This window comes from Cryptomeria japonica, chromosome 2, assembly GCF_030272615.1.
Source record: "Cryptomeria japonica chromosome 2, Sugi_1.0, whole genome shotgun sequence".
Taxonomy (NCBI): domain Eukaryota; kingdom Viridiplantae; phylum Streptophyta; class Pinopsida; order Cupressales; family Cupressaceae; genus Cryptomeria; species Cryptomeria japonica.
The window spans coordinates 15,289,698-15,312,720 of record NC_081406.1 but is presented as its reverse complement, the minus strand read 5'-3'; the positions used below and the strand labels follow the sequence as shown (position 1 = coordinate 15,312,720).

At 34.3% G+C, this 23,023-nt stretch overlaps 2 protein-coding genes across 7 annotated transcripts in view; both read left to right on the top strand.

The window, feature by feature from the left end:
* The window catches only part of LOC131035390 (uncharacterized), a 29,103-nt gene extending 16,790 nt beyond the window's left edge, over positions 1–12,313 (top strand). For 2 of the 6 annotated variants that reach the window (XM_057967084.2, XM_057967085.2), the window contains 3 exons: positions 11,107–11,280; positions 11,456–11,655; positions 11,853–12,313. In XM_057967084.2, the coding sequence (XP_057823067.2) occupies positions 11,107–11,280; positions 11,456–11,655; positions 11,853–12,138 (660 nt within the window). In that variant the 3' untranslated portion in view covers positions 12,139–12,313. Of the gene's footprint in view, positions 1–10,995; positions 11,281–11,455; positions 11,656–11,852 lie in introns of all 6 variants that reach the window. The other 4 variants (XM_057967083.2, XM_059214082.1, XM_057967081.2 and 1 more) reach the window with 3 other exon arrangements.
* Positions 12,314–19,682: 7,369 nt separating this feature from the next.
* Positions 19,683–20,727, top strand: LOC131035403 (mavicyanin). The gene is made up of 2 exons (XM_057967102.2): positions 19,683–20,027; positions 20,144–20,727. The coding sequence occupies exons 1-2, from the start codon at positions 19,868–19,870 to the stop codon at positions 20,494–20,496; spliced, it is 513 nt and encodes a 170-aa protein (XP_057823085.2). The 5' UTR covers positions 19,683–19,867; the 3' UTR covers positions 20,497–20,727.
* Positions 20,728–23,023: the final 2,296 nt, after the last annotated feature.

The window sequence follows — 23,023 nt, the reverse complement described above, 5'->3', positions numbered from 1 at the left end:
ATCAAGTTGAATATCTACCAAGTTACAAGTGTCGGACGAGGTGGCATCCTAGTCATCACTCCTCCAATCAGTGTGGTCCACCTTAGCATTTCCAGATTCAATGTACCTAACTCATGGAAGGTGGCACAAACTCCGATGTACCTACCCCAGCTATCCATTGGTGGAATTTTCTAGAGAGGACATGTGTCCAGGCAATACAATTATTTCATTGGTCGAGCATTAAATGTTATGTAATGGTTGTAACAAACCCTAATTAGGGTTTTCATTGTAAAATCTTGGCCATTGATCTCGAATTGATCTTAGCCATCGAATTGTATTGTGGGCACTATATAAGCCCTGGCATTTCATTTGTAAAGGCAATTAATAGTTAGAAAATAATTAGAGAGAGTTAGAAGATAGTTGGAGGAGTTAGAATATAGTTGATAGAATAGCAATTAGAGTAGAGTAGAGAGAGAAGGCAAAGATTGTTGCCAAGATGTTGTTGTAAAAGACTTGTAACTTCATTGAAGAAATGGTGAAATTTATGGGTCGATTCGACAATTTGCATGGTCTTTATACTTCTCATATTTGATTTCATGTTATTAGATGAGTGGAAGAAATGTGCTTGATTGATGGTGGAATTCGTATATCCATACTACTAGCAATTTGTTGATTGCAGACTTGCCTTGCGTAGTCGACTGGAATCATTCAGCTTAAGCTTAACTTCAATTGTCGCTTCTTCATTGATATGCATCAACCTGATGGTGTCTATGCCTGCAGTGATAATTTGAACATCACAAAGCTTTCCTTCGAAGATCGCACTAGCCTTGTGGAGATGGTCCTGGGATGTCAAAACAAGACTTAGTTAGAATTTCATCAAAGATCATTCATTGCTCTTACATTCTTAGTGTTAGGGTTAGATCCTTTCCTCGCCCTCGTCTTTTTTCCTTTTTTTTCAAGTCAAAGCTAGTAAGATCCTGTGTTCCAGCAATATTCAAAGCAGATCAGACGTTCAATCATCAAATGTAAGTCCCCTTGTGATTCCAGCAAATCACATCATACCACAAAGAGCTTATCCACACGTAGAGACCCTACATACAAGAACCTTGGAGTCATCCTGATTGATTCTTTTTTGCGATATCTTCAGCAATCAGAGGCTTTATTCAAGAGAGGATAAGGTACCCTTGGGTATTTTATTCTGTGTTTGATAGTGTACAAAATACACGTCAACACATATGTGGAATAAAGTCTCTCATTGCCCCTCAACTTTCTTCTCTCATATGCGATTGGATGCCGGTTCTGCATTAACACTGCACCAATTCCTTGTCCCGATGCATCACACTCCAAAACAAATGGCTGCGTGAAGTTTGGTAATGCCAGCACTAGACATGAGCTCATAGCATCCTTAAGCTTATCAAAGGCTAACTGTGCACCCTCTGACCATAAGAATGCACCCTTCTTAGTTAAATCTGTCAGTGGAGAGGCTAACTGTGAAAACCCGCGCACAAACCGCCTGTAATATGAACACAGTCCCAAGAAACCTCTCAACTTAGATATGTTTTTAGGTGGTGGCCAGTCTAAGATTGCCTGAATCTTTTCTTGATGCACTTTCACACCATCAGCGCCAATGATATGTCCTAGATATAAGATCTTGGTCATCCCAAATTCACATTTAGAGGCTTTTGCATAGAGTGACCGTACCTCCATAATGCCCAATACCATGTCCAAATGATGTAAATAGTCACTCCAAGTTTTGCTATAAATCAGGATGTCATTGAAGAAGACCAAAACAAATTTCCTCAACTGCTTCTGAAACACATGATTCATACAAGACTTAAATGTTGCCGGTGCATTTGTGAGTCCAAAGGGCATGACTAGGAACTCAAAATGCCTGTAATGACAACGAAAAGCAGTTTTGTGAATGTCCTCTTCTCTGACACGTATCTGATGATAACTAGAGCGCATATCTATTTTGGAGAAGTACACGGCTCCGTGTAGTTCATCGATCAACTCATCGATCCTGGGTATGGGATGCATGTTTTTTATGGTCTTCTTATTCAATGCCCTGTAGTCTATACACATGCGCATCGTCCCGTCTTTCTTCTTAACCAGAACTACCGATGAGGCAAATGGGCTCGAACTGGGCCTGATATGTCCCATACTGAGAAGCTCTTTGATCGTCTTCTCAATCTCCTCCTTAAAGTGACGTGGGTGCTGATAAGGTGTGGTGATCACGAGCTTTGAGCCCTCTTCCAGCTCAATCACATGCCAAATCCTCTATTTCGTGGCCGACCAGGAGGTATGTCTCCAAAAACTGCACTATGTTTATCTAACACTGTCTGTATGTCCACATGGTGCTCTGGTTTTCTGCTAGAGGCCGGTTTAGAAGAAACAAAACACTGTGCTGCCCAATCTACATCACCATGTCTGATAAGGGCCTCCATCCTTCTAGATGACACCACCGTAGGTCCACCATATGCCATTGCCTTAAGTATTGTCTTTTTCCCATTCACCATAAACTTCAGTTGCATCTGTTTGAAGTCTTGAACATAACGTTCAAGTGACTCCAACCACTCCAGTCCCAACACAGCATCTATGTTACTGAGATTAAACACGTAGAAATCCACTGTCAAAGTGTAGTCACCAAACTGTATACTGAGTTGGGGAATTACCTTAGTGCATGTCAACGGAAAACCATTAGCCACTATGACGCTGAATCCCGGAAACTCCTCAGCCCGAAGCCCATGCCACATTACTAATCCTTAGTCAATAAAGTTATGCGTGGCTCTGCTGTCAACCGAACATACCATCCTTTGTCCCTTAAGAACACCCTTCAGCCTGAATGGCCGACTACGAGGAACTCCAAAAAAAGTAACAATATGCGGAATTTCCTTAGTTGCGGAGTCCTCCAACTCTATTTGTGGCGAGTCTCCCTGATTAGAACCCTCATCAATGCTATGATCTTGTTCTTGTTCGTCATCCTCATAAATCACCTCAATCAGATGCACCTTGCCTTTACCAAGGCAACGATGGCCAGGCTCCCATGGTTCTTTGCAGTTAAAACATAACTTCTTCCTGCGAAGTTCATTTCTGGACTCCTGATCTGATTTTGGTGGGAAGTTCTTTTGTGGTTTAAAATTGTTTTGCTTTGACTAAGAACCACTAAAGAACTTCTTCTGTGGTTGGAAGGGAGGTGTAGTCTCCAAATCCAGTGCTAGACCTATGGCATCGTGTAATGTGCTAGGCTTGTGAGCTTTCACCAACCCACGCAATCTATCACTCAGGCCCTCGACAAATAGCATTGTAACAGGCCTCTTTGACATATCAGGAACCATAACTGCAATTTTCTGAAATTCATTGATGTATGCCTCAACATGACCAGTCTGCTTAAGCTATGCCAGCTCCCTATAATAGATTTCCACATCTTTTCTGTCAAACCGGGCAATCAATTTGTTAACTAATTCTTCATAAGAATGAATTAGGGTATGATCCTGAGAAACTAGCCCATGATGCCACTAGTCATACGCTACTCCTTCTAAATGCATTGTGGCAAATTGAATGGCCTTATCTTCTTCCATCGGTTTGAGTGACGGGAAGGTGTCAAGTTTGTGTACCCAAGATCTGGCACTCACCTGTCCACTGCCATCAAAAGTGGGTAAAGGGATTTTATTTAGTGCATCCTTATATTCAGCTGGCTGAGCACCGAGTCTACCTTGTCCTCTAGGCCTTCCATCTTGCCTGTTCATACGGTATCTAGTCTTGTCCTTTCGCTGATCCATGAACTGATTCAAGTTCATTAACGCTCTAACCTGTTCTGGAAGTGTCATGTAATCAGCATATGCAGCCATCACATCATCTGTTATATGAGTTTTTAACCTTTGGTTGCTCCGGGATTGTCTCTTCTTCATTTTGTCTAGGCAAGAAGGTAGGACGTAGGGGTCTATCTGAATGTGTAGTTGCTGTCCTAACAGCATTAGACCCTGCTCTGTCCTGGTTTTCATGTCTACTATTGGCCCGGCTGGGTACACTACTCGATCTTTTGGACCTAGAACGATCCATCCTCAACTGACCCATAGCAGCGATCATTCGATCTTGGAATTGTTGCATCATCTGCTGCTGCTGCTGAGCAAAGGCTATCAGAAACTGATCCATTTGATTGTTTAAATTTCTAGGTGGTGATCCATCTTTTCTCTCACCCATTTCACCTTCAGCTGGTCAGATTTCCGATTCCTCCTGATGCCCGGACCTACTTCTGGTGTTATATCTGTGCATAGACTTTCTTTATTCTAACATGCAACCACCAAATTTACCAGGAAACTGACATGCAAATAATTTTCCCACACAGGCTGGCAGGAAAGGTGGCTCTGATACCACTGAAATGTTCTCTACTACACCCTTTTGAAACTTAATGCAATATACGTTTATTTATTTTAAAGAAATTTATAACAGCAGCAATTATTTAAGTTTCAACTCCAAACTAATAAAAAAGCTAGGCATAGGATAACAAGTTTTTTATATTGAATTTCTGGAAATTTGATTCATGGATTGGTTTTTTTAATAATCGAATTTATAGATCACACATACCAATCAGTAAGCCCGATTTGCTGTCAAGGATTAATCTCAGATGTGCAGCAGACCATAAACTGGAAGCTTTTGGCGTCCAAAACCCTCCATCCAAAACCCTCAAGGAGCTGTGATTTGTATTCTGGTCACCTGTGTGTGTTCTGGTTGGAGGAAAGGCTCTATATCAAATGCAGCTCGCTGTACCCACAAACTGCTTCAGACTGAAATAAACTCGCCCAGATTGCTAGAAAGACCACCAACAGTTCCAGCGATAGATAATTTGATGAAATTACTGCTTCCAACTAGAGTAGAACACTGTTGCAGACCTGGGGCTTCGTTCAGAACTGCTAAGACAGGGTTTTCCTGTACTTATGCTGAGTTGCAGAGCTCATAATTCAACAAGAGAAGACAAATATAATAATCCTCTTAGACATCGACCTCTCCTTAAATAATAGCCTCAGCAAAAGGCATCGATCCATCTAGAAACCTCCTTAAAAGACTTAGGCACAATATCCAATGTTGTGTAAATTATTAAATTGACTCCCATAATGATTTGCCTAAGTGAAACAACTTAATGACTCGAAATGGCCCCAACTTAAGTGACATCGATGAGTTATAATTTTTAATTTCCTATCATAAGTTTTTTTGGGTAAAAATTAATTTTATCTTTCATTCCCTTATTAATTCATTAATCCTAGCCTGGGGAATGCTGCAGGCCAGAATTTGACTTCCTGTAGCCTGTCACTGAAGAGGGGACATTACATTTTTTTGTGTTCTTTATCTACTTTTCGGTTAAAAGTACGTAAAAACTCCAAAAACCTCAATCATACGAGGGTGTTGCCACTTTCAAACATAGAGGAAATTCATGAATCTAAGAATGATTTCTCCAAACGTTGTGAACATTTGTTAGTGCCCATTGGGCAAGTCACATTTGTTTCAACAAAATATTGCAGCGACAAATCTGTTTATCAACAGCTCACTACCACTTATAATTTTTATCAAGCAAACAAAGAGGGTACAATAAATATGCCTCTGTTGTCAGCCAACTCATCCCTGCTGTTACAACTATGCAATCTCCTGCTGTCAGCCAACTCATTCCTCCTATTACAAACATGCACATCTGATAATAAGATCTTCGCTAATTTAAATTTTTGATTTAAAGCCCCTTACAATCTTCATTTATCACCTCATTCAAATATTCCAACCTTCTAGAATTAGAACTTTTTAATGATGAGAAAAATGTTTGTGAAGGCCCATGATTAGCCAAGAGGTCTGCTGCATGGTTTTGTTCTCTCATACAATGCAAAATCATATAGTAGTCCAATTTCACTGCCCCTAACAAGAATCCTCCTAACATTAGTTTATAAGTTGCTGGTCCCAATTTTGGCTTGCATTCAGGTTCAAGGTTTGGGTTCGTGGGTTCGGTCAATTTTTTTTGGGGGATTTGGGTTTGTTAGTATAAAAACGTATAAAAATAAAAAATATATACATATATACATATATGCAGCAGTAGTTAACTTCAAAATACGCCACTATGCTAATAGTCAAATAACATAGCAAAATACACCACCATATTAATAGTCAAAACTTGACTCATGATTTTTATTGGAGCTTTAGTTCAAATAACATAGCAAAATAGTAAATACACCACCATATTAATGTTTTAGTTCAAAAATAATAATGTCAAGTGTCAACAATCAGCCATCACTGATCAAGTATCATATGGGTCATCAAAAATATCATCATCATCCTCCATATGCTGTGGTAAATTAGAAGAACCACAAACAGTGCCACTGGGAGTGGCATTGGCATTGGCACTGGCACTAGCATTGGCAGTGGTACTAGTAATTAAGTTTGTTTTGGTAAGTTGTTAGCTTCTGTAATTGATGGTGAGGATGCCACCAAGACTAGCATCTGAAGTAGCTTGTTTTCCAAAGTTTTTATCAATGGTTCATTGTTTAATTGTTTAACAAATTTAACTAATTCTGTCAGTCCATGGCCTATGGGGAGTGTGCTTTTATCAGGGCACTTAATGTTTCCATGAGTAGCCTTCTTTACTGCTTCCTGGAGATGCGTTTAGGACAGGATTGAAGCAATCAGATTTATGAGCAAAGAAAAATGGAGCAAAGAAGTTTTGTTTTTCATTATATTGTGGAAAAATGAAATAGGTTTTACCTTTTTGTTGTTTTAAGAGGTCAAATTAGGGTTGGGGGATTGGATTTACCTTTTCGGCCAAAAGCAAACACTTTAAAAAAGTAAAAAAATTAACATTTTGGTCAAATTCTTCACAGGTCCCTAGAAAAGCATTAAAATTCTTCCAAGGTTCTTCCTGGTTTTGCAGGACCGAACCGACAAGCTGTGGGCCAGACCTTGTCCGAACCCACAGGGAATTGGACCCGAACCCGGGGTAAACTGGACTGGGACCCAAGGGGTTTTCTTGCAGAAGCCGGTAACTTAGATTAGTTTTAATTCAGCCTTTGTTGACTGCATTCACTACTATTTGTCAGCCCCCTTCAATTTCTATTTCCTTGTACTCTGATCTTATAGCAGATATTATTGGTGGCTCTACCCAAAAACTGAGAACCACTGAGCAACAAATGACTTGTAAATCTCTAATCACAAAACCAAAACCTGCTAAAATGAGATTATCCTTTGAGGTAGCATCAAAATTTAATTTTAAAACCTTTTGTAGGGCATTTCTAGTTGTTTTTCTTATTCGGTTTAGATAGATGGGATGTTCTACATTGATGGTATGAGCGATTGTGTATTCTAGCATTGCAAGATGAATAATTATTAATCATGGTGGTATGGGGCATTTTTTGAGTTCATCCTTAAATGATTAATTTCAAATGTCTAAACATGCATATTTGATATGGGAACTTGTGCATCAGCCTATGGATATATACTCCTGTTTTCAGTTGTGTAGATGTATTTGAGACATGAACACTTTGGAATCAACATAAAGAATGTAGATGACAGTTTACAATTGTGACACTCATCAATTTTAACCTATGCATGCTAGATTTCAAGAGCTTTTCTTTTGGATCAACAACATAAGAAATTAAAGGTTTGTTGTGAAGATTTATACAGGCATAACTCGTGCAAATTATGTATCAGCCCTTTTTTGTAATAGATAATGAATTTGAGCCTAAACTGGCACACTCGGTTTCACTGTCTTTTGACTTTTGTTGCCATGATATATTTCATTTTTCTTTCAATCAACTTCTGCTGGTAATCATAGTATTTTTGAGGAAGAACAGACAAATGATTAACAAGGTGGAAATATCCTTGTCCAATTGCATAGTTTCCAGTACTTTTTCCTCAGCAGAGTCCCTTATGCTGAAAGAAATAATTTGCAAAGGTTCCTCATGGGCAATTGTTAATACGGAAATGTAAACTCACTTCTCAAATGTGTTCACATATGCACAATATTAGGTAAAATGCTTTTCTGTACTTCAATAAATGACATGTATCCGTCTCTTTTTCTCAAGTATCTGTGAAAACTGATGAATGAGATTATTTGATGCAGGGGGTAGTGTTTTGATTCCAAGAAAAACTTAACCCGTTGCCTTTCAAAAATTTCTTGGAGTAAATGAGCTAGTTGTAAACCCAACTTTGTCAATTTGCAAGTAGAAAGAAGAAAGAAAAATAGACAATGTATTTGGAAGATATCTTTTTTGAGCGATTAAGATCCAGATGCTTATAGTTTGAAACATAGTTGCCAGGCAAGAACTCTTAAAGGGTAAAACAACATTGCAAATATTGAACTAACCAAAAGTGAGATCATTAGCTCAGCTTGGCTTGCAATGGTGAGAAGTTTTGATACTGATAGTTAGTTATCTGGGGAACTATTAACTAAATATTATGGTTATCTTCTATAATCTATAATTTATGACATGAAAAGTTATCAAATGATCTAATCAATACATCCTTTCTTTCTTCTCTTTTGATATTAGTCAACCCCTCTATATTATTTGAATTCCACTTAGGGATAGCTATGAGACTCTGGTTTTATTTTTCCAGAAAAATCTCTGGCTCAAGCTCCCCAATTCAAGTAAGGGTTGTGTCTGTTGGGATTTCAACTTTGGTCTTAGGCATGGCAATGCCTTGTCTCATCCACAAAACCACACCCTGATGGACTTATATCCATTCTTTCTTGATTATATCAGATATATCACTACTGTCTTTTTTGCCAGTTATTATTGAATGCTTGAAAATAAATTCTGATCTTTGTCTCTGGTTGGTAAGCATTGTTTCTATTTTGGTGCATATTATCTATGTAACTTGCCACAAATTTGGAAATGGATCTTTGTTTAAATTAGTTAGTATTTCTCTTTGTCATTTAATTCAGCCGTCATCTACATAATAAGACCATTTCGATGAATAAGTGTTATTTATTACTTGTATAAAAAAACTATATTACACATTCACAAAAAAGAGTGGGTAGAAGAAGTCATGCTCCAAAGTACAAACTATGAGACCATTTGACTTTGATATGTATTATATATGGTGGATCCCTTGGGAAGATAAAGAATTATTAGTTGATGAAGAGGGGAATGAACTAAGATATCATCATCACTTTTAAAATCTTAAATATCTGAGATCCACTGTTTTCTCTCATTGAATTGCAACTGGGGAAAGAAATTTCTTGTGGTAACTTTAGATAGCCTAACATCTGAGATTTAGTCTGTTTGGTGGTTACAAAGAAGTGTACCTTTATATTAAGGAGACATGCGGTAAAACTATATTGAATGACACATTTAGCAAAAATAGGGGTTTTTTTTCGGACATGGGATTTCACTTAGTTTGTTGAAGTATACTTGAGTACAAGACTATATATACTTACCTTATTTTGCCATAAATGCCTTTGTGCATGTTATTTATCTTCATATTCTGTTTCTTAATGATATTATTAGCTGCTGGTGAGAATACAGTGATCTTTCACTTTATAGATGTGGCTAAGGGTAGGAAGCCAACTCAATGGTGACCTTTCCCTTGCAAAAAGACTTTGCAACACACTTTTATAATGTCAACAAGGTTCCTAAAACTCAAGGGAGACAAAAAATTGAAGACTTACAAGGTTTAAAACCTAGACTGAAAATTGTAACAACTAGTCACCTAACCAGGTTTCTTGCAATCTGGATTTTCAATCTTTGGAGGCCTTAAACATTTATGCTTACTGATTTATTGCAGATGAAGATCACCTTCACAATAGAACAGAATTAACATTCATGTGCTCTCAAACTTCTTGATTTTCAAGACAAATTGAAGTTGACCAACACAAGGAAATTTCTGATTTCATGTCATGAAGTTAACAAGTTTACAGCTGATTTTCATGGGGAAAACTGGACAGCTTTTTCCCTTACATGAATGATAGCCAACTGATTTACAACATTTTCTTATGACGCAAATGATTGCTATATTCTCTGATGACCCTTCACTGAAAACCAACACTGGAGAAAGCAATTTGAATTCAAATTTCAAATTGAAAGATTTGAAATTTTCCAATTTGAGAGGGAAAGCAATTTGGATATATATTAAATAAATTTGAAAGATTTGAAGTTTTCCAATTTAAATATATATTTAAGACTTTCAAATCTTTGATATATATTAATATATATTGGATATTGGATATATATTAAATATATTAATATTTAAGACTTTCAAATCTATTTAAATCTATATATATTGGATGGTCTCATTAATATATATCCAATATCCAATATCCAATATTTAAATCTATTTAATATATGTCAAATCTATTAATATTTAAGACTTTCAAATCTATTTAATATATTATTAAATAGAGACCATTTGACTTTGATATATATTATATAGATTTGAAAGGTTTCAAAGTTTCCAATTTGAGAGGGAAAGCAATTTGAATTAAAAAATGGAGGTAATCTTCACACCTAGGATACAAGGGTTATAAGCCAAACGTTATTGAAATAAAATTAATAATTTTGGTGATGCTGATTACCCAAGCCCCCAGATGCTCCTGCATCACTCATGTTCTTTGATTTATTCATCATTTGTGTTACATTCTTTGAGGTAATGCATGGTATTTTATAGCCCGGTGATTGTATTTTTGTTGCATATTATGCATCTGTAAATTTATGTTATGAAGTTCATGTTTACTGCAGTGTGACTCACATATTGAAGTGCTAAGGATTTTGTTGTTTGTTTCTCTTTCATTTTGGTGGCTCTTAATTGAGTTATGCATGTAAAGTCAGTTCCAATAAAGCCTGAAAATCATGCACAGGAAGGATAATCTATTAACTGGGTGCCCAACATACAAGTGTACAATTCCTCTTCCTGTAACCGAATCTATTTGCACTAGCTCTTTTTATAATGAGCAGGAAGTATACAATAATGTACTAAAGAAGAAGGATGGTTATGTTCTAAATAAAATTTGCTGTGTTATAACTTTGAAGAGCTGATTGATTGATGCAGTACCATGACAGATATTGTCAAAAGCATAATTTACGCTTCTTTATTCTTGGGAGAGGCTCCAATTGTCTCTTTGATGATCGTGGCTTTGATGGTTGCATAATTCTTAATCAGATAGATTTTGTTGAAAAAATATTTCCAGCTACCTATCGAGTTGGGAGTGGTTATGCATTTAATCAGTTGGGTTTACAGTGCTCAAAGGATGGGTTAACAGGACTTGAGTTTGGTACTGGTATACCTGGGACTGTTGGGGGTGCAGTGTATATGAACGCGGGAGCAGGTGGACAGGTTTTTCTGAATCTGAAATTTCAGCTTTTTATTTCTTTGTGAAAATATTGGATTCAATTTTTTCTCTTTTGTTTTGGTGGCTTGTTGACTCATTTTTTATTGCTGCATACTTCTAATAATCAATATACAAGCAATAACAAATTATTTCATGATTTTTTTCAATGGTTGCAATCAGGAGACTGCAGATGTTCTGAAATCTGTGGAGATTATAATGGTTGATGGAAGGAGAAAGACATTCCGAAGATCCGAACTCATTTTCAGCTATCGCAAATCTCCTTTCCAGCATATGCAGAACTTTGTGGCCATTGTCTCTGCGACATTTGAGCTAGCATCTCTTTCATCTTCAAGAGAACGCCAAAAATTATACTTGGAGAGGTAAGATAAAGTAGATTTTTTGTCTATGTAACTAACCTTCTCTTGCCATGCTGGAATGTGATGCATAAAATGTAGTTCTCAAATGACCATACATGAAGTTCAAAGACCTTGGAAGAGAATCTGGACCCAAAGATGCTATTGTCTAAATTGAAATTCTTTTTATTCGGTCCATATAACATTTTGGTTCTTCTGACCAGCAGAAGAAATAAGACACAACCAATTGGTGAGCGCAGTGCTGGCTGTGTCTTCCGCAACCCTACAACAACTTCTCTGTCTGCTGGAGCTGTGATTGAGCAAGCAGGACTGAAAGGTGTGATGGTGGGTGGTGCAAAAGTTTCAGAAATGCATGCCAATTTTTTTATCAATGTTGGGAACTCAACTTCTGCAGACATGTGTTCCTTGATAAATATTGTCAAAGAGCAGGTGCGGCAGAAACTTGGAGTTGACCTTCAAGAGGAAATATTGTATGTGCCGTATAATTAGAGAAAGATTGATTTGTATCTTGGAGCAAACCAATCTTGTAATAATTATTAACATGTATAATTCCAATTTCCAATAACAAGGGTGGTCAGTGTGTGCAGCCTTCAGGTAGATGATACATGTAATGCAATTGTCTATTATGTAAAACTAAGCTTGATAATAATTAGGTGCTTCTTTACATGCGGCTCAAAATGCATTTGGTTAGTAAGCATGCTTTTGACCTGGTATGATTGTTTGAGTGCTAGGCAAAAATGATACATTCTATTTAAAACAATGGTCATGAAATATTTATAAACCAAGGAAGATGCCTCTAGGAGAGGAGAGGAGAGGAGAGGCTAGTTGCTGCTGTATGTGTGTGTGTGGAAGCTCGTAGACAAAATTTGAGATGAGCTAGTTATAAATACTGAATTCTTCTTGCATATATGTTTTTGATTGCTACAGCTCTTCAGTTTTTAGTCTGGAGATCTCACAATCACATAAATCTACCAAACAATACACTCAAAAGTAGCGCATCATTAGTGTGGAAAGCTAAGAAAAAAATTATTTAACAGACTTTCAGAATTGATTGTGTGCATCTCTCTTGTATCATACGTATAAAAAAACTGAATTTTTTATACAGAAATATACAGAGCTTTTTCCATAAGCTTGCCAAGTATATGTTTTTGATTGCTACAGCTCTTCAGTTTTTAGTCTGGAGGTCTCACATAAATCTACCAAGCAATACACTCAAAGTAGCCTATCTTTATTATGGAAAGCTAAGAAAAAATTTATTTAACAAACTTACAGAATTAACTGTGCATTTTTTTTGTATCTGAATTACGAAAGAACTGCAACTCGTATACAAAAATACATAGTTTTTTCTGTAAATTTGCCATGTAAATATCTTGACTACGAAAATCTTATGGTCACCATTACCAAAAAAGCTTGTATTTAAATACTATAAAATACTTGGGGATTTGTTTTCTGATTGGTCAGTGGTATGCCTGTGTGCCTGCTTAAATTTAATGCCTGATTTGAGATTCTTGTTTATTAGGAGTTTGGAGGAATTATAGGAGATTGAATTCATAAATTAAGGTTGAGGTGGCCCATGAGTATACTACGGATTTGATAAAATTCTTCCGTGAAAAGTATCCACCGTAGGTTACTGATCCACCATATTTCATCCGACAATTGTGTAGATGAATCACATAGGGTTAGGGAGTGAATAAAAAATAACAATATTTACAGTCATACTAAATACAAAAGTGACTTGCGTATTTTAGAGGATTGAAAGCTGGTTTACTTGTTACCTTCCCATATAATAAAATGGTTAATAAATAAAAAAGAAACTTCCAACAAGTCCATTCTTATTGGCATGAAAATAATGCAGCGATGATCAAGGAATACTAATTCTTTTCATAGAATCACCAAATGTTACATAAAAAAGAAGTGATGATAAAAACTAGCTCGATTTTGTTACAAATTTGCTGGTTGTTTAGCTTTAAACAAGAACAAACTATGTTTTGTCTTTGCAGTATGGGAACAAGGGTCGATATATTAGTATTTCTTACAGGACAACCATGAAACCTGCACAATTCTGCCTTCATGGTTTTGGAGAGAAGCTCAATGAATTACTGATAAACCCAATATTATGGCAAATGGTGGCGTATACCTATTGTTGGTTATTTGAAATTTATGGTTTTTATGCAGTCACACTTGGAATGGATATATGTCTGGAATGGCTTTCTCCTGGATTATAGTCGCAAGTACGTATTTTCATCTTGGATACGATACTCAATAGTGTATGATTGTGGCAAGAGCGTGTTTGGTGATGGTCAGGATAGACATTTTTCACTGGCACATTTCAATGTTGGCTTCTGTGGTTTGTGTGATCTAAAAGTATATGCACATCTGTTGTAATTATTATACTAAGCTAAAATAATAAATTGGAGTTCATGTTTATGTTATATTGAAATGTGCTTAGATTAGGAAGTTAATAATTGTTATTGATATGGATGGGTAAGTAGTTGTTATTAATTTTTTACCAGCAGGAAGTTACTTTTTACCGAGCAACTGTCTAGGAGGTTATGGAAGAATCTAGGTGTCCAACACTTCTTGGGTAAAGACATTTCCCCCTGGATCGTCAAGACATTTGTAATCATTTTGGCATGGCTATTATTAGCCCATATCACCTTGCACATGAAGATGGAGACTACCTTAGAGAAAGGAACAACTAGGTGCCCATTTTGAGAAGTTAGTAATTTGGTTACAACTTGTCATGGGTTTAAAGTTGGGAAATTTCCAAGGGAGGGAGTTGAGTATGTAACCATTTTGGATGCCTCATTTTAGTGCCGAAATGCTATATAATAAGTGTTTAAGGAGGTAGAAATCATATTTTATGAGAAAGAGTGAAACCACACAAAAGCTACAAGATTGAAAATTGAAGAGGAGATAAGAAGTGATTGTATTGCAATATTTTTTTCTGAAGACTATATACATTTGGCCTCTCTTCTTGATGGAGTTTTTTATTGAAATTTTTTTCCAACGTAAATAGTGTTATGTGTTGATCTCTCGTGTTTTATTTCTTCTTGTTGCAGTTGCTATCTACTAGTTAATTTGAGAATTACAATTGTATTCCAGATTTCCATTTTATAATTGTTTATCTTCATTTTTAACATACAGGAATAATTGAAGATGGCTTTACAAAAGCCTCCTATGTGATAATGCAAACTATCCCCATAATTTGATAAATATCTATGTTCACACTTATGTGCAGCTATGGTGTAGTAGATTTTAGTTTCTAATGCGTGCTTTCTAATCCTACAAGTCGTATTAAAGCTGATGAAAGAAGGAAGGTGGATAAGGCAGTATTCCTCTGTACTGTTTTTTTTTATGCATCTTTTGAAAGCCAACACAGATTCTGTTAATGTTCTGAATTCAATTTTTTGTGTGGAAGCTGTTGTAATTTCAGAGAGGGAGTTCTGCGGGGTGTTCAACAATTGTGGCATGACAGAGGAATGGTTGTACGACACTAGTTTGGGTTATTCTAATTAGTTCTTAACTTGCAAATTTCTGACATTTTTTTCTACATGTGAAGGGGGATGCATAGGAATATATTAATTTGTTTTGTTGTATACTTACATTTCCAGGAAGGTGCCCGCATATCGTTGACAGTGTTCTATAGTTTATAATTTTTTGGTTGCCAGATGTTTCTCATTTCCACATTTCACATTCAATTTGAACGGTTCGTTTGACCAAAGCCGTGGGGTTTCATATTGGAGGAACTAAAAAATAGTTTCGAAAGTTCATCGCTGACATTAAAGATGCTTCTAAAATCTTTTCAGAATAAAAAAATCTATGTTCCATGCAAGGAGCAGTTGGACGTGTTTTGGGTAAGGCAGTCCAAAGGAAGATCTTTAGGGATATCACCAAGAAGTTACTTCTGCCAGTCTATCAAAAAAGCGTTTTTGACTTGGGGCGGGATTTATGACACTTCGACTCTGAAACTCAATTGGTGATTAGGGTTTGATTATTTTTATAATTTCAATCCTAAAATATTTTGGTAAAAGGATTTTTTTTTGAACTTTATTTGTAAGAGTGGTGACTTTGTTAACCCTAATCATCAATCTTTTGTTTGCGAAATTATTTGGTAGGGTGGTTGAAAACATAATCAACAAATGGCGAGAAGAAAAAGAATAGTTAACAAAAGGTCAAGCAGATTTTAGGGCTAAACAGTCTGGTTGATCATGTAATCAATTTGAAGTACACCGTTGAAATAGTTTGGGGAGAGAGAAGACGTTTTTTTTTGTTGACTTTAGGAAGGTTTACAATACGATCCCAATGATAAGCTATGGTGTACAATGGAAAAATTTGGAATTCCTATACATTTAAGAGTAGCTGTCCATAGGTTTTATGAAGAAGTTCAAACCAAAATCAAAACTTTGATAGGCATTTTAGAAAGTTTTTAGGAGTTACATTATTTAATTTATATATAATTAACAAACTTTGAAGAATGACTAAACTGGCAAAAGGGAGGAGGTGTCTCTTTAGGAGAGTTCATGATAAACCATTTTTTTATATGCAAATGACCTTACATTGCTAAATTGGTTCATAGGTTTTAAGAACACTTATATGTTCTTGGATATTTTTGTAGAGCAACGGAGATGAGAGTCAATATTAGCAAGATCAAAATCATGAGTTTCTCTAACAATAGAAAGCAAAATTATCTTAAGTTTTGCTTCAAAAACAAGACTCTTGAAGTAGCGATTGAGTACAAATACCTTAGGATTGACTTCAACAACAAGCTTAGTTGTGAGGGCTATAGAAAGAAGAGAACTTTGGGAGGTTGGAAACCTTTTTATGCTCTTCATAATATATGTAGACAAGCGGAATTATGGGATCAGAAAACTATTTAGATTCTTTTTGGGTTTTTAGTACTTCTAAGGGTACTATGGGGTTGCTAGATTTCTTTCAAGTATGAAAATAAAAAGAGAGAGAAAATATAAAACTTTAGTTAATACATATCAAACATGTGAACCTAGTGTTAGAAATATTTAATATGATAGTTTATAGACCACTACTTGTTCCTATTTCAAAGGGGACCAAGTTATTAGTAGAGCATTGTCTGAATTCTTCGAGTGAGAAGAAGGATATGGATAAAGTACCTTATATTGATCCCAATGAGAGCTTAAAACATGCTATGACCTATACAATATTAGATATTATCTAAGCATTGAAAGTCCTTAACCATTTATGACTAATCAAGTAGATAAATCCATTGGGATACAACGAAGATATTTTTAGATATCTATGGGGCACATCTAAGAAATTCATTTGTTATCATGATAATTGTATGAATGCAAATAAAATATCATCAAATTAAGACAAATTCAACACTCGAATCAATCACATGCAAACCTCTAATCAAGCTAGATATTAAGTTTTACTCGTTGGAATTAGGTGCTCAATTCACCAACATGACATTAACATTATTTGGATATGAAATTGATAGAAATTGGATACATAAATGAATTATCCATGATACTTGATTACATGCTTGATAATGATGAGAGATGGATTTGATTTATAGATTTGGAGGAGAATCAAATGAATGCTTAGTATTGAATCTAAAACCTCATATCAGATCCAATGCGAGTAGATTTGATTGTTGTTAGCAAATTTGATCGAGGAGTTAATTAAGTGCATGAGAGAATCAAGGGGAACTTATTGTTCCATGAACGAGTTAATTGATTGCATGGGTGAGTGAAAAGGATTTTATTGATGAGTGGGACTTTGAGTGATTGAGAAAATTAATTAGACTAAAGAGTCAACTTGGTGAGGTGGAATAAATCAATTTAATAATTAATTAATTGGATTATTTGTGCACGAAGTTGGAATTAATATTACATTAATTTATTAATGGATAATGCGTGGATAAAGATGTGAATTATTAATGGATAAATAATATTAGCCAAATTTAATTAAAAAAATAAAATTATTTAATTAAATTATTATTTATTAGGTGACAATGCATGTCCTAGATGATGGATGAATAATATAGATGACAATTAAATGAAATCGAGACCTAAGTGATGGATGAACAAATTGGGTGATGATTAGATGAAACAAATGATCAAGTAGCATAGTAAATGAATAGATGTATTAGGAGATAATTAGATGAATCAATGATACTAGAGAAATTAATGAATCACATGATGGTGAAATTTTTAGTTGTCTACAATAATTTTATAAGTGATCAATTTATTTAATGACTATTCTTGTATTTGTGGATTCATATTGGGTTTGACATGTTGATAGCATGAGATTTGCTAATATTTTTTTAGTATGTTTGGTAGTGCAATTAGTTGGATAAGTAAGAAATTGGTTGCAATCGCTTTGTCCATTGCAAAATTAAAGTTCATGCCAACTAATCATGCTTGTAAGGAAAAAAAATGTCTTAACTATTTCTGTTCAAATGTGGGTTAAATCTATGAGCTATTAGAACCCTATTTGGCAATCAAAGTGCCATATGCCTAACAAAAAAGGTCAATATTTCATGTGAAGGCAAAGAATATTGACGTCCAATACTATTTTATTCGTGACATGATAAAATAATGAAGGGTGATGTGAGAGAAGATTGATACTTTACCTAGTGTTGTAGATGCACCGATTAAGCTAGTAAACACAAAAAAGTTCAGATGGTGCTTTGATTGTATAGGGCTCTTGGGCTCATTGCAATTAGTTCATTATAAGTGTTGATAGTATCTTTACTATTGCAAGGCGTTTGACAAGTAAGAGACTGTTAAGAAAGATGTTTCAACCTTGGTATTAATGTTAATATTAAAAATATTATGATTTAGGCTACAAAGTAGAAAAAATACTTTGAAGTCCATATATTTTGTGTTTTTGTCAAAATAAATATTTTGGGTTGTTCAACATCACTTTGAGAGATGCTTGATGCATAGATCTCTTAGAGCTCTACAATTTTAAAAGTTTCTCAATAACATTCTAAATCAAAATTGAGCCTCTGACATTAGAAATATGAAAACATATATGACACATAAAATAGCTATAAGATGAAGTTACACTTGTTAAGCAATGTTTATGATACGTTTTGACAAATTATCATAAGACATATTTGAAAAGAGATAATGAAGCCAAAATGGAATGCTCAAGTTAGTGAGGAGATTATTACAAGCTTATGGTAGGTGAAAGGAACATGTTATTTTTTTAGCTTGTTGACTCATTTTCAAATTTGCGATTTAGATTTCTAACTAGAGGTTTAGGTGCCACATTTTAGATACTTTATCTCATAGTTTTGTTTTTACCATTTGATGATTTTGTGTATTATTTCTTCATTTACTAGGTGCTTGAGAAGAAACTTTTGATTGTGATTTTTATAGATATTGTTATGCTACAATAATTACTTCAAATCTTTGGTTAATGACACTTTTGTAGAACTTTTGATGACAAATAAATTAGAACTTTTGATTATTCAATAACATAGAATTGCTTTAGAGTTTGAAAAGATTTTTTTTACATAAATCATTTTATTATTTTATTATACTCTTACGTTTATTTTTTTTAATAATATATATTATTATAATAAATGTATTCGACACCTTTGTTTGCTTCTATAGAACTTTTGTGCATAGTGACTTGGTCTACTATTTTGACAACTTGTTCTCATGTGAACTTTGGAGTATGATTTTCTCCACCTATTTTTCTTTAATATATAATATTATTATTTTTTAAACAAATAATACAGGCCATTACTGAATATCTTTTTTAAAAACGAAAGGTCTATCGATAAGAGCCATGGAATGTATCTTAAACGACTTTGACAATCAAAATAAAAAAATAATATAAATCTCTTTCACCATTAGAAGTTTCTGTCACCAACATTTGCCAAGTCTTCCACGCGGCAAAATCGAGGGTCGAGGGCAAAGGAACGCGTCCCGCCGTATTTCAGAAAAAAACAATGCACAAGCAACTTATTCCAATTTGTATGCAAACTCTATATTTTATAAATAAAGTAGCATGGCAGTCAGACTTGGTAGTTAAAAAAAGGGAAAAAAACACCCCAAATTCCATGTTTCCATTTGAATCCTTCCTCTGCCTTGATGAGATAAACGCTATATAATTACCTCTGCTCTCCTCCATAATCCACACATCTCTTCTTTCCATACAAAAGAGAAGGAAAAAAGAGATATTAAACTGTAAAATCTTTGTGGAATTGCTAAGCTCTGCAAAAATGGCACTTCGAATTGCAGCAATGGCGGCTCTGTTGGTTTTGTGTGCATGTTATGCAGAGGCCACTGACTACACGGTGGGAGACGCCCAGCAGTGGGGTTTTGGTGCAAACTATACCACCTGGGCTTCCTCAAAAACATTCCTTGTGGGCGACACCTTAGGTAAATATGTTATTACACTTCTCTTTGGATTCATTCATATTCCTTAATAATAATGATGATGATGATTGATACAGTGTTTTAATAATCTGTGTTTGAATGTTGTTTGTGGTAAACAGTATTCACCTATGTAAATGGAGTGCATGACGTATTGGAGGTGCAGAAGTCGGCTTATGATTCGTGCGCTACAAGTAACCCAACGAAGCAGTACACAGGTGGAAACACAAGGATTTCATTGACAAGCAGTGGGACAAGGTATTTCATCTGTGGAATTAGCGGTCATTGTAGTGGTGGTATGAAGGTGGCAGTCACCGTTTCAGCCGGTAGTTCCACCACTCCCTCCACTCCGGCCGCCCCATCTCCCTCAACAAAGACTGCGCCGGCGCCTACCAGTGCGGGACACGTGTCACAGATGAAGGATGTGTTGGTCTTGCTGATTGGCTCTCTTATAATGTCTGTGATCTTGGCTTAAATGGAATATGGCTTTTTGCCAGGGAAGGGACAGTGCAATTCAACAAGTTATTCTTCATTATCATTCATCTTCTTACAATTAATAAAGCCTTGTTTAGCTATGTATCGATATACCAATCCAATTGGGCTTACCAGTGCGAGAGATTTTTCGCTTACAAATGAGATTTTTAGCATTCCTTGTATTGTATTGGATTGGATGTATGAATAAAAAGTCTTTTCTTTTATTTTCTTATTTTTATGATTCCATGAATTTGTATTAAAATTTATTTGTAATATATTTTTCGCGAACAAACACAAGATCAGTTCTATTTATTTTTATATGAAACTTCAAATAATTAAATGTTTTTGAAATTGAAAGCAAAATTTTTTCAAGATGGTTTTGAAAATTGTCAATACAGTTTTATACAAGACTCAATGCATCAAAGTTCCTGTCAATAGTTAGAAAGAGGAAAGTAGAGATGTGTAGATGGAGATGGAAAGAGAGGAAGGAAGAGATATGTAGATGGAGATGGTGAGAAAGAGTTGGAGCATTGATACGATAGAAAATAGATATAGATGAATAGAGAGAGGGAGATGTGTCTAAAGATAGAGAATGAAAGAGGAAGATAGAGGTAGAAATGAATGATTGCTTGTCATGACTAAGTATATTACTTTCATTTCAAACTTTGAATTGTATTGAACATAAATAAAACAATTTTTTTTATCATTGTATGATTAATACATTGCATCAAAATTATAGTTTTTATATTAGATTGGATTAAAACTTCTAATATTAAGACTAGAAGTCTTAATTTTGGAAAGAGAAAGTTGATTTTAAAAAGAATTAATAAGACATGATTTATATTTATTTTTAAAAATTGGATATATAAATTTTTTGTTACTTAATATTTTTTTTATCATATATATATTAATATAATACTTATGAAATCTAATTGTTACTTTTCATCACATTAAATGGTATTGAAAGAAAACTTCTAAATTAAGACTAAAAAGTCTTAAGTTGACTAAGGGAAAAATTGATTTTAAGAAGGCTTAAAGTTGATGTAACATGATTATATTGTGAGAAAACTTTTAAATTAAGATTAAATAGTATTAAATTGACTGAAGAAAGAGTTTATTCTAATAAACCACGATAAAACATGATTATATCATTTATAGAAAAAAATTGATTATGTAAATTTATAATTGTTCAATAAAAATAAAATTAATATTTAATTAAAAAATCTATATATATTATCAGATGATTTATAAATACAATGACATTTAATTAAAAGATTGAAATTTAAACTTGGACGATTATATTGGTTTTTAATAAAATCTTTAATTATAACCTTCTAAATATAAATTAATAAAAATGATTGAAAAGGTTAATCACAAGTAAATAATAAATTTTTATGTATTTATATTCCACTATAGTAACAAAGTCAAAACTTGAACAAATCAGTGGAGAAAGCAAGGACAAGTCCACTTTCCACGGGTGAATAGATAAGTTCAAATTTACTGTTTTGCAAGGTTTATTAAATATTCTTCTTATGATTAGTCTTTTGCGTCTTTCTTCAAAAATAAGAAATTGCTATTAGCTTCAGCCACTTTAGCGAGTTAACTATAAATTATTATTAGATTTATAAGCTTTAGCTAATTTCAACTGTTACCTTTTGATAAATGATGCTGTTCAATATAGTTAAGGTGCAGTTGAATCTAAAGTTGTATATTAAATAAAAGAAACTTTGGTTGGTGATTCTACCATAACCCAATTAAAATTATTTGATCTAAACTTTATTTTATTTAATTTAATATCCCAAAATTCAAGAATTGATTGAAAAGACTATTTTATTTAATTTAATATCCCAAAATTCAAGAATTGATTGAAAAGACTTAAATAAGAGTCGCAAACTTCTATAAGACGATTGAGAGCTTGCTGGCCGTTGGATATAACAGTCACCGTTTTTTTGCTTGTTTCCAGGCAGCATTATTTTATGCTCATTTATTTACCCGCGTCATTGGTGAAGGCATTTCCGATGAAAGATTGACGGAAGTCCGTAAAAAGAATTTGCACGATTTCACTAATTCGTTATGTACTTTTGTCAGAAGGAACACCGTATTGTATCAATATTTTTATCAAAATTTATGTCATCGTAGTGGTCCCCCTAGCAGCAATGCCATCATGCTTTATCCAAACAACATGGGATATTATTCATGGAAAAACTATTTAGATAACTTTAAGAAAAACTTAAAAGCTTTCTTGTTCAAGTATCTTTATACTTGATTTTTTAAGTAATTTTTTTAATATTATTAAATATTATTTTAAAAATAAATTTTTTTGAAGAATTTTTTTCAAATAATATTTTAGGGTGTATTTTATTATTTTTCATATCAATTGTTATTATATTATAAAATTATATATTTAAATATTTTTTTATTTAAACATTTTTTTTTTTGATCGATAAAACGCTGAGGTCAAAGAATTTAATTAATTTAAAAATAGATAGATTTACATTTACACCTCCATTCCGTGTGGGCATTGGTAG

Coding starts and splice junctions, on each gene's coding strand:
- LOC131035403 (XM_057967102.2), top strand. CDS start 19,868: ATGGCACTTCGAATTGCAGCAATGGCGGCTCTGTTGGTTTTGTGTGCA. Junction 20,028..20,143: donor CCTTGTGGGCGACACCTTAG/GTAAATATGTTA, acceptor TGTGGTAAACAG/TATTCACCTATGTAAATGGA.